The sequence below is a fragment of the Canis lupus genome, chromosome 8 (assembly GCF_011100685.1).
Source record: "Canis lupus familiaris isolate Mischka breed German Shepherd chromosome 8, alternate assembly UU_Cfam_GSD_1.0, whole genome shotgun sequence".
Lineage (NCBI taxonomy): Eukaryota > Metazoa > Chordata > Mammalia > Carnivora > Canidae > Canis > Canis lupus.
Genome location: NC_049229.1, coordinates 2,728,679 through 2,741,356, shown reverse-complemented (window position 1 = coordinate 2,741,356; position 12,678 = coordinate 2,728,679). Strand labels below are relative to the sequence as shown.

At 40.5% G+C, this 12,678-nt stretch overlaps 1 protein-coding gene and 1 gene segment (V, D, J or C); both read right to left on the bottom strand.

Moving 5' to 3' along the window:
* The window catches only part of LOC607937 (T cell receptor alpha variable 9-2), a 544,059-nt gene that overhangs the window by 334,291 nt on the left and 197,090 nt on the right, over nucleotides 1-12,678 (bottom strand). The window lies entirely within an intron of this gene.
* LOC106559141 lies at nucleotides 3,995-6,377 on the bottom strand. The segment is given in 2 exon segments: nucleotides 3,995-5,770; nucleotides 6,248-6,377. Coding segments are annotated over 2 exon segments (468 nt in total).

Below are 12,678 nucleotides of genomic sequence, written 5' to 3'. Positions count from 1 at the left end.
CCCGTCTTCCTACCTTGATAGAAGCGCGAACTCTTCTCCCTGTAGCATTCCAGCTGGTCTCTCTTTAAATCTCAGGCCGAATTCGTAGATTTTCAGGATGATTTGAAGGTTATCTAGGTAATTTGGTGGGGACAGGTGACTTGGGGACCCTACTCTTCTGCCATCTTGCCGCTCCCTTTTTTTTTAGATTTTTATTTATTTATTCATGAGAGACACTCTGAGAAAGAGAGAAGAGAGAGACAAAGACACAGGCAGAAGGAAAAGCAGGCTCCATGCAGGAAGCCTGACGTGGGACTCGATCTTGGATCCCCCGGATCAGGCCCTGGTCTGACGGCAGCACTAAACCGCTGAGCCACCTGGGCTGCCCAATTTTTTATAACTTTTAGTGTACAGGTCTTGCACATTTTGTCAGATTTACCCTTAAATATCGTATTTGGTGATATCATTGTAAACTGTATGATATATTATTTTTAATTTCAATTTTGATTGTTTACTAATATATGGAAACAGTACAAAATTTTATTTTGGTTTTTAAAGATTTTATTTATTCATGAGAGACACAGAAAGAGAGAGGCAGTGACACAGGCAGAGGGAGAAGCAGGCTCCTTGCAGGGAGGCGGATGTGGGACTCCATCCCAGGACTCCGGGATCATGCCCTGAGCCAAAGGCAGATGCTCAACCACTGAGCCATCCAGGAATCCCAGGAAACAGTACAATTTTGTATTTTGAGACTATATCTTGAAACTTTAACAAACTCACTGATTGCTGTAGTAGCTTTTTAAAATATAGACTCTGTAGGATTCACTATATAGACAATTGTGTTGCTTGCAAACTAGGAGTTTCTTTTTCTTTGCAATTTGGTTGCTTTTTCTTTTTGCCTCACTCATTGCATAGCTCTTTCTTTTCCTGTCTTTCTTCTACTTCTGGTATTCCCACTATGTGTATGTTACACTTTTGTAGGTGCCACACAGTTATTGGATATTCTGTTTCTCTTTTTTGGTCTTTTTCTCTTTGTTTTACAATTTTCAAGGATTCTATTAATATGCCATCTAGTTCAGAGATTGTTTCCTCAGCTGCATCCAAACTACTAATGAGCCCATCAAAGGCATTTTTCATTTCTGATACAGTGTTTTTCTTCTCTGGCAATCTTTTTCCTTTCTATCTGACGATTTCCATCTCTCTACTTACATCACCTATCTGTTCTTCCATGCTATTAGTTTATCCATTAAAGATATTTGTTTTAAATTCTTGGCCTGTTACTTCCAATATACCTGCCACATCTGATTTGATGCTTGCTTTGTTTCTTCAAATTATATTTTTTGTCTTTTGGTATCCCTTGCAATTTTTTCTTGATAGCTGGACCTGATGCACTTGGTAAAGAGAACTCCTGTGAACAAAAGTGTCTATGGTTCTGCGATCACATTTTAGTCTTTTAGTGAACCTGTGCCCCTGGACCATGACCTTCCCAAGTGTTTAAAAATTTTTTTTCTTCTCCTTTAGGCAGGAGAAGATGGCTAGAGTGGGCTTGAGTTGGTTATTTTCCTTTCTCAGGTCATCAGTCTCTGATAATACCCCAGGAAGTTAGGCCTTGGTTAACTAGTGTACTCTGGGGACAGGCCTTGTTAAGAAGGAGTGCTCTTGCTGGTTTCTTTTTCCCTCTCCCTGCCAGAAGCAGAAAGGGATTTTCCTCTGAAATTTACTTTGGGAAACCAGTTGAGCTCCTAGAGATGTATTTCACAAAATTGTGGGGATACTCTATTACTAGGACCCTTGCAGTTTTTAATCCTCAGACTTATCCACACTGAGCCTCCAGCAATTCATCAATTACAGTTCAGGTTTTCCTCTCTGGTTTTGGCTCCTGAGGCAGTTTCTGATTCTGAATATCTGCTCCAGTAAACAGTGAATCCCTGTAGTCTTTCCAGTCTTGGGTGTAGCAGTTTGACCTGTATCCTCCTGTCTCTTTCTTATGGATCCAAGAAGAGTTGCTGGTTTTTCAGTTTGTTCAGCTTTTTACTTGTTTACTAGAATGGGGTGATGACTTCCAAGCTCCTTACATGTAGAACCTGAAACTAGAAGTCTCTACAATGTACATCTTAATTTATCACAATTTATCACACGCTAACAGTGTCATATATATCATGTCTATATATGTTATAATTTTTACTTTATACTATCTTCTTTTTTAAAAAATTAAGACAAGAAAGGAGAAAATATATTTATAGAGTCTTTTTGTATTAATCCAAGTCTACCACTTCTAGTGCTGTTCCTGTGGATTTGTTATTGTCTGATGTCATTTCCTTTCTCCCAAATGGTTCCATTTTCTGCCCCTTCTTTTGTTCTTACTATTACATAAAAATTTATCAACTATAAGCCTTACTATACAATTTGAAACTTACTGTTTTATGTAATTTTCTTTCAAATCAATTAAGAAAATGAAAGAAAAAATATATATACTTCCTTTTATAAATATTTACCTCTAAAATTACTTTTACTTGTGCTTTTTATTTCTTTATATGCATTCAAGTTACCATCTGAGGGGCATCTGGCTGGCTCAGTCTATAGCACATGTGACTCTTGATCTCAGAGTTGTGAGTTTGAGCCCAATATTGGGCATAGAGATTTTTTTAAAAATTGCCATCTGACATAATTTCTTTTCTTTTTTTTAACTGAAGTATAATTAACATACAGTATTATATTAGTTTCAAATGTACTGATATCATTTCCTTTCATTTAGAAAAAGTTCCTTTAGTATTTCTTGTTAGGCAGATCCATGTTAGCAATGGATTTTGCTATGAAATTGTTATTTGAAATTTTAATTTTTTTTGAAAATTTGAAATTTTATTTTTATTTGAAATTTTTAATTTTCTCACTCTGTGTTTATATGGGAATGATTTTATTTTACCTTCTTAGGGGAACTTTTTCCTAAGCATCTTCTAGTTTAGGCAAAAGAACAAAATAGATGCGTCACTTTGGGCAAATAATATCACAGGCATGGGCACCATGGCTGAGTGATGGGGAGTCCAGAGTATCCCAGTTAGGAAATACTTTGAACAGAGGGAAGGAGTGTGGATAAATAAATTGTCTCCCAATCCTGGAGCCAAGAAGTCCAAAGTCAAGATGTCAGCAGATTATTTCCTTCGGAGCCCTGTGGAGGAGGGATCTGTTACGAGTCTCTCTCCCAGGCTTCTTGACTCATTAACTCTGATCTCTACCTTCATGTTAACAAGGGTGAGGATGTCTCCAAATGTTTCTCTCTTATACTCATAGAAATCATATGGATTGGGGCCCACCATAATGATTTGATTTTAACTTGATTATCTCTGTCAAGACCCTATTTCCAAATAAGGTCATATTCTGAAGCACTGGAGATTATGATTGCAATTGCAAAGTACCTGCAGCGTGTGTGTGTGTGTGTGTGTGTGTGTGTTGCATGTGTTGGGGGGTACAATTCAACCCATAACAAACAGTAAGCTTTTTTAAATCAGTAAGTCTGTTACTCTATTTTTTTTTAATTCAACTTGTATAGCGCCCCTTCTACAGGTAAAGTGAAGAATTATGAAGTCTATCATTTTGATCAAGAGTCCTGTTTCCCTTGTCAAATATATAAACCTAGCAGAGTTCCCATGTCTCTCCCTCAGGTTAATTAAAAGAATGTCCTTGATTAGGAGAAAATGTAAGAATTTCTTTTTCTTTTCTTTTTTTTTTTTTAAGAATTTCAATTTATCAACTTGGAATAGGTAAAGTCTTCCTAGAAGGCTTAGATTTGACAATATAAAAATAAAAATATCCCTGATAATCATTGAATAAACAAACTTAAAAGACATAGTATATTTGGAGAAAGTATGTGCAATATATATAACAAAGTAATGTTCATATTATTAAAAGAATTTTTACAAATAAACAAGAAAAAAGTAATCTATAAAGTGAGAACACACAGGGGTAAGTTGTTCAACTGCTCTAGTAATCAGGAAAATGCAAATTAAGCCAGCAAAAATACTTTCAAGTTGTCTAAAATCTAAAAAAGATTGATAGTAGTATTAACCAAGATGCAAAATAGGTTTCCCATACACTGTGTTTTGCATTGTAGATTGTTAGAGCCATTTTGGAAGGTAACTTTTCAACACTTGTAAAAATATAAGATTAGGCATATCTTTTTGCCCAGCAATTTCACTTCTAAGAATTCATCCATATATAAATATATGTATATAAATCATATGTATGTATATATTTGATTTATGATCCTGATTATGAGAACTAAGAGAAGTAAAAAATTTAAATATTAGGAAGCGTACAAGTTAATTAAATTTTTATACAAGCATACTATAAAGTCCATATGTGTGTGTATGCATGTGTATGTGTGTATGAATACCTCTCAAAGATACATTTTCAGGGGTGCTAGGGTGGCTCAATTGGTTGAGCACCTGACTTTTGATTTTGGCTCAGTTCATAATCTCAGGGCTGTCAGATCGAGCCCCATGTCGGGTTCCTTGCTCAGTGGGGAGCCTGCTTGAGATGCTCTCTTTCCCTCTTCTTCTGCTCCTCTCTCCACTTGTATGCTCTCTCTCTTTCTAAATAAATAAAATATCTTAAAAATAAAATTTTTAAATAAAAAATAAAAACAAGCTTCAGAAAAATACACATGATATGATATGATCCATTTCATGTAAGAAAATTGGGTCACTCTTATAAATGAAAAAGATTGTGATTGTCAAGACACAGTCCAAACTGTCAAAATGGGTTATCATAGGAATTGAAAAGGAAATGGAGAGGAGGTGGGGAGAGGCTTTCCTTTATATCTTTACGTCATATCTCGAGTCTTTTACAATGAGAAAGATTTGTGTTTTTTAGTGTAATAATAATATTTCAGCATAAATCCTAAAAACAAAATTAACATCTACATATTTGTCCCTATTTACCCCTTACCCTCAAATTGTCTGTATCCCAATGGTGTGTGTGTGCTCCAGGTAAGCAACAAAGAAAATATCAAATCTTTTTCAGGGCAAAGTAAAATTAGTTCCTGAAATTCATACCCATAATTCTTAAGGAGTTGGAAAGACTAATATGATACAATATCCACAGCCTGGGAACCTCCCTGGGTCTGAATGAAGAAAGTCTTTGGGACAACCCATGGTTGATCTCACCTACTTTAGGGAGACCTTTATAGAAAGCAACATTTGATAAAGACAAAGAGCTATGGCAAATTCTCATTTCCTTTTCCCTCTGTTGCAGGTTGACAATTGTGTCTCTCAGTTTTCCTTGCAAGCTTTTTAGTGATCCTTTAATAACATAAGCTCTTCTTCCTTATTATCTTTGTTCTTTTTATCCTTTCCTCTTTGACTCTCTCACTGTTTTCTCGTTACTTCTTTCCCTTTTTCTTCTTTACTTCTCTTCTGTTGGGTTTCACTCATTCTTGTGCAGGGCCTGACTCCCTTCCCCCACCAGGCAGATAGTGTACAGGTGCAGCCCCATGTGTCCCAGTGTGCCTCTTTCACGATGCAATAGTACACAGCAGCATCTCTGAGGGTAATCCAGGGCAGAATCAAGGTACTGGACTTTCTATCTACTGCGATGATCAGAGTGGCCATTCCATTAGTCACATTGTCCTTTAGACCATGAATCATGTACTCTGGACTCTGTTGGGGAATCTGTCGATACCAATATATGTACTCATTTCCACTGATTGTGGAGTGGTTACAGGGCAGGTGTACAGGTTCTTCTTCAGTACTCTCCATTACATTTGGCTGTGTGGTCTTAGTTTCACTCATAATACCTAGGAGGTTGAAAAACCAATAGATTAGCTCTGCTTTTTCAAATGTGGGTACCTCTAAGCTCACGTTCACAAGCACCCCCAAAACTCTCCTCTCTGGTCTTACTTCAAAACTTGAGCATTTTTTTGTGTGTTATCCAGGGAAGAAGAAATATTACTGGTATTTATTATTAAGCCATCTGGAGCCACAAGGCCAAAGATAAGTTTCTGTGTTCCATGACCATTGAGCTTAGTGAACTCAAACCTACTCACAAGCCTGAGAGCTGTGAGACTCAGGAGATATTCTGTGAATAGTGGATATGATCAGCCCCTCACAATGATACTCAGACTTTCTAGAGAAACACATTGACACACAGAAAAGTATAGATGCAAAATTTTCCCCAGCAGTTTGATAAGTACAATGGGAGAAGGAAAAATAGCAGATACCTGCTTTTTGTCTTTAGCTACAAAAGTCATCCTTATTAGACCCAGAACACTTACCTAAAGTTAGGAGAACAGTTATTCCTGTTAGTGATCTCATAGTTCCAGGGCAAACTGGGGTCCCAACTGTCAGAGCTCAGGATCTATATCTTAACCTAGGTTGGGGGAGGTCCCAACAGCAGTATAGCAGCCACTAGCACAGTCCTATGTCAGGGAGCTTTCAATTTGGGTGTTCCCCGCCCATGAATCAGCTAAAGACAGAGCAGTCTTTTGGTTAGGTCTACTCCCACCCTTACGATTAAACAAAAAATTTTAAAAAGAGCAAGAATGTTTTCCCAATGTCTAGCCCTAATTCAGAGGGTTTATTTACAGTGAGATCCTTTTCAAGGTTCAAACTCAAATAGGCTATGTTAGAGTGAATCTGAATGAGCAAAATCATCTCCAAGGAGATTATCCATCTCTCATTTGTGGTACAAGGCAAAACCCACCACTAATTGGTGGTGTGATGTTTCATTGAGTTGGTATGAAATGTCCTTTAATCCAAAAAACCTATTTGAACCCTGGACTATAAAGGGAAGAAGAGAATTCCTATCTATAAAAGGGAACCCTCTTACACTGTTGGTGGGAATGTGAACTGGTGCAGCCACTCTGGAAAACTGTGTGGAGGTTCCTCAAAGAGTTAAAAATAGACCTGCCCTACGACCCAGCAATTACACTGTTGGGGATTTACCCCAAAGATACAGATGCAATGAAATGCTGGGACACCTGCACCCGATGTTTCTAGCAGCAATGTCCACAATAGCCACACTGTGGAAGGAGCCTCTGTGTCCATCGAAAGATGAATGGATAAAGAAGATGTGGTCTATGTACAATAGAATATTACTCTGCCATTAGAAAGGACCAATACCCCCCATTTGCTTCGAAGTGGATGGAACTGGAGGGTATTATGCTGAGTGAAGTAAGTCAATCAGAGAAGGACAAACATTATATGGTCTCATTCATTTGGGGGATATAAAAAATAGTGAAAGTGAATAAAGGGGAAAGGAGAGAAAATGAGTGGGGAATATCAGAGAGGGAGATAGAACATGAGAGACTCCTAACTCTGGGAAACGAACAAGGGGTGGTGGAAGGTGAGGTGGGCGGGGGGTGGGGGTGACTGGGTGATGGGCACTGAGGAGGGCACTTGATGGGATGAGCACTGGGCGTTATGCTATATGTTGGCAAATTGAACTCCAATAAAAAATAAGTTAATTAATTAATAAAAGCCAAGGTACCTGGTATTCAGATCTCCCATGCTGGCTCTTTGAACAATGTGTTAAGCATTTCCAGATGCGCTTTGATGTATGCCTTTGATCTTGATACAGGAGCCAATGATTTGAAAGGTTCTTATTCCTATGCCACTTGAGACCCTCTTTAACACATACTTTGTCATCTCCATGCCCATGCCTGGTGATGGCATGCACTGAGGCCACTAAAAAGAAAGAAGGAATGAGAAGACATGATTTAGAATGAAGACATTTTCCAAGAGAGGTGAAAATAAACATTAAAGAATTTCTCGCTTCCTTTCTAACTAGGGGCTTCCTTTCTAACTAGGGCCTGGCAGAATGGCTCCCGCAAAGAAGGGTGGTGAGAAGAAGAAGGGCCGTTCTGCCATCAATGAGGTAGTGACCAGAGAATATACCATCAACATTCACAAAAGTATCCATGAAGTGGGTTTCAAAAGCGTGCCACTCGGGTACTCAAAGAGATCTGGAAATTTGCCACGAAGGAGATGGGAACTCCAGAGGTGCGCATTGACACCAGGCTCAACAAAGCTGTCTGGGCCAAAGGAATAAGGAATGTTCCATACCGTATCTGTGTGCGGTTGTCCAAAAAACGTAACAAGGATGAAGATTCACCACACAAGCTCTACACGCTGGTTACCTACGTACCGTCACCACTGTCAAAAATCTACAGACTGTTAATGTGGATGAGAGCTAATCGCTGATTATCAAACAAAGGTATAAACCTGCAAAAAAAAATTCTCCGTTTATTCTAAAAAATGGTTGTTATTAAAGGAATGGAGTAGAACAAAATTAAAGTTACTCATCCTTCTCTGCTCTAATAGCTAAGCTTCTCACTCTACTATAGGAATGAATGTTTGGACATTAAAAATTAAGCTATTAATCATCTCTTTTCTTCCCACGAGTGGTGAGCTCTTTGCATTGGGGAAGAAGTTTACCTACGTCCTTGAAGCTGTGCACACACTCCATGCGAGATTATGAAGTACAAGGTGACAAAGGAGAGGAAAAGAAAACTTGCAGAACTCAGTGATAACTCCCCCTCACTCTGGAAGGAACATTGGTTTGCAGGTGTAACACTTCCCTCTTGTGACTGTACATGTGAACTCCTTTACTTAGAACTAGGAACCAAGCCAGTCCACAGTCTTCTTCACAGTCTTTCTTCCTTCCTTCCTTCCTTCCTTCCTTCCTTCCTTCCTTCCTTCCTTCCTTCCTTCTTTCTTTTCCCTTTCTTTTTCTCTTTTCCTTTCCTTTCTTCTTCTCTTCTCTTCTCTTCTCTTCTCTTCTCTCTTCTTCTCTTCTCTTCTCTTCTCTTCTCCTTTCTTTTCTTTTTTTCTTTTCTTTCTTTTTTTTCCCGCAAGGCTTGTGTTTTAGGTCTAAACCTAAACTTTAGGTCTAAAGTGTTTTGTATGTGCTACTCCTCCTAATGGCAAGGCTCAGTGAAGAGCTTCCTACAGCCATGCTCTGAGAGTAAAGACTGAATTATTTTTAGTCATTTGGGGATTTTAGAACTATTGCTGTGATATTTTTTCTCCCTGTAGTTCTAACAATCCCTCTCAACTGGATTCCTTTTACTTTTCTTAGTACTTTATTTTTCCTGTGTTTCAAGGCAATTGCCAAAGCCCACATTGTTTGTTGTTTAGCATAGGATTTGGTGAGAAGGAGTCAGAAGAAGGAAATGATCAGCAAAGAATGCATCGTTTTAGGCAAAGTCACCTTTTTCCTAAGATGAACAGAAGGGATCTATCTGACAGATTATCTCACTTGTGCTGGCCAGGTAATTCCGTGTTGATGGGTTACGTTCCTAGGAGGTTAGAACTAGAGTTAGGTTAGGGATTAAGTCTTGGTTTACTGATATGGGATTTAGCACAAAGGACTCCAATTTATTTATTTATTTTGTGATTCTTGTATTTTTTAACATATTTTTTATTGGAGTTCGATTTGCCAACATGTAGTATGACACCCAGTGCTCATCCTGCCAAGTGCCCCCCTCTGTGCCTGTCATCCAGTTACCCCATTCCCCTGCCTCTTGTTTGTTTACCAGAGTTAAGAGTCTCTCGTGGTTTGTCACCCTCTCTGATATTTCCCACTCATTTTCTCTCCTTTCCCCTATGATACCTTTCACTATTTTTTTATATTCCCCAAATGAATGAGACCATATAATGTTTGTCCTTCTCCGATTGACTTATTTCACTCAGCATAACACCCTCCAGTTCCATCCACATCAAAGCAAATGGTGGGTATTCGTCCTTTCTGAGGGCTGAGTAATATTCCATTGTATACATAAACCACAACTTCTTTATCCATTCATCTTTCGATGGACTCTGAGGCTCCTTCCTCAGTTTGGCTATTGTGGACATTGCTGCTAGAAACATTGGGGTGCAGGTGTCCCGGTGTTTCACTGCATCTGTATCTTTGGGGTAAATCTCCAGCAGTGCCATTGCTGGGTCATAGGGCAGATCTATTATTAACTCTTTGAGGAACCTCCACACAGTTTTCCAGAGTGGCTGCACCAGTTCACATTCCCACCAACAGTGCAGGAGGGTTCCCCTTTCTCCACATCCTCTCCAACATTTGTGGTTTCCTGCCTTGTTAATTTCCCCCATTCTCACTGGTGTGAGGTGGTATCTCATTGTGGTTTTGATTTGTATTTCCCTGATGGCCAGTGATGCGGAGCATTTTCTCATGTGCTGGTGAAATTTCTGTTCATGTCTTTTGCTCATTTCATGGTTGGATTCCTTGTTTCTTTGCTGTTGAGTTTAATAAGTTCTTTATAGATATTGGATACTAGCCCTCTATCTGATAGGTCATTTGCAAATACCTTCTCCCATTCTGTAGGTTGTCTTTGAGTTTTGTTGACTGTTTCTTTTGCTGTGCAGAAGCTTTTTGTCTTGATGAAGTCCCAATAATTCATTTTTGCTTTTGTTTCCCTTCCCTTCATAGATGTATCTTGCAAGAGGTTGCTGTGGCCGGGTTCAAAAAGGGTGTTGCCTGTGTTCTCCAGAGGACTCCATTTTGAGGCTCCTGTTTCCTTGTTAACAAATCTAATGGTTTAGGGACCATTTGAGAAACCACTTTGTGGTTTGTTTTAACCCGAGACAAAGATAATATCTGGCTCCAGGGAGGTGGAGCAGGACCCAGGAGGGCGGGGATGCCCTCGGGCTCCCCGGGACAGTAACAGCAACTGCGCGCCCAGGAGAGTGCGCCGAGCTCCCTAAGGGCTGCAGCGCGCACGGCGGGACCCGGCGGGACCCGGAGCAGCTCGGAGGGGCTCGGGCAGAGGAAGAGGCTCCGTGCAGAGGGGGCTGCGCGGTTCCAGGAGCAGCTCGGAGGAGCTCAGGCGGCAGCTCCGCGGAGGGGGCTGCGGGGCGGGAGCAGCTCGGGGGGCTCCGGGGCGGCTCCGCGGAGGGGGCTGCGGGGCGGGAGCGCGAATCCACCAGCGCAGGCTCCGGAGCACAGGGCGCCGGGACACAGCCCAGGATCCGGCCTCCCCCCCGGGACAGGCAGAGGCCAGGAGGGCCCAGGACAGCAAGGACGCTCCTGCCCCAGCTGAGCAGATCAGCGGCCCCGCCCGGAGCCTCCAGGCCCTGCAGACGGAGTTCCTGCCGGAGCTGAATCCAGGTTTCCAGACCTGGCCCCGCCACTAGGGCTGTTCCTCCTGCGGCCTCACGGGGTAAACAGCCCCCACTGAGCCCTGCACCAGGCAGGGGCACAGCAGCTCCCCCAACTGCTAACACCTGAAAATCAGCACAACAGGCCCCTCCCCCAGAAGACCAGCTAGACGGACAACTTCCAGGGGAAGTCAGGGGACTTAAAGTACACAGAATCAGAAGATACTCCCCCGTGGTTCTTTTTTTTTTTTTTTTTCTTTTTTGCTTTTTGATTTGTTTCCTTCCCCCACCCCTTTTTTTTCTCCTTTCTTTTTCTTTCTCTTTTTCTTCTTTTTTTTTCTTTTTTTCTTTTTTTGCTTTTTGATTTGTTTCCTTCCCCCACCCTCTTTTTTTCTCCTTTTTTTTCTCTTTTTCTTCTTTTTTTTCTTTTTTCTTTTCTTCCTTTTTTTTTCTCTTTCTCTTTTCTTTCCTTCTTTCTCTCCTCTCTTTTTCTCTTTTTCCCAATACAACTTGCTTTTGGCCACTCTGCACTGAGCAAAATGACTAGAAGGAAAACCTCACCTCAAAAGAAAGAATCAGAAACAGTCCTCTCTCCCACAGAGTTACAAAATCTGGATTACAATTCAATGTCAGAAAGCCAATTCAGAAGCACTATTATACAGCTACTGGTGGCTCTAGAAAAACCATAAAGGACTCAAGAGACTTCATGACTGCAGAATTTAGAGCTAATCAGGCAGAAATTAAAAATCAATTGAATGAGATGCAATCCAAACTAGAAGTCTTAACGACGAGGGTTAACGAGGTGGAAGAACGAGTGAGTGACATAGAAGACAAGTTGATAGCAAAGAGGGAAACTGAGGAAAAAAGAGACAGACAATTAAAAGACCATGAGGATAGATTAAGGGAAATAAACGACAGCCTGAGAAAGAAAAACCTACGTTTAATTGGGGTTCCCGAGGGCGCCGAAAGGGCCAGAGGGCCAGAATATGTATTTGAACAAATTCTAGCTGAAAACTTTCCTAATCTGGGAAGGGAAACAGGCATTCAGATCCAGGAAATAGAGAGATCCCCCCCTAAAATCAATAAAAACCGTTCAACACCTCGACATTTAATAGTGAAGCTTGCAAATTCCAAAGATAAAGAGAAGATCCTTAAAGCAGCAAGAGACAAGAAATCCCTGACTTTTATGGGGAGGAGTATTAGGGTAACAGCAGACCTCTCCACAGAGACCTGGCAGGCCAGAAAGGGCTGGCAGGATATATTCAGGGTCCTAAATGAGAAGAACATGCAACCAAGAATATTTTATCCAGCAAGGCTCTCATTCAAAATGGAAGGAGAGATAAAGAGCTTCCAAGACAGGCAGCAACTAAAAGAATATGTGACCTCCAAACCAGCTCTGCAAGAAATTTTAAGGGGGACTCTTAAAATTCCCCTTTAAGAAGAAGTTCAGGGGAATAATCCACAAAAACAAGGACTGAATAGATATCATGATGACACTAAACTCATATCTCTCAATAGTAACTCTGAACATGAACGGGCTTAATGACCCCATCAAAAGGCGCAGGGTTTCAGACTGGATAAAAAAGCAGGACCCATCTAT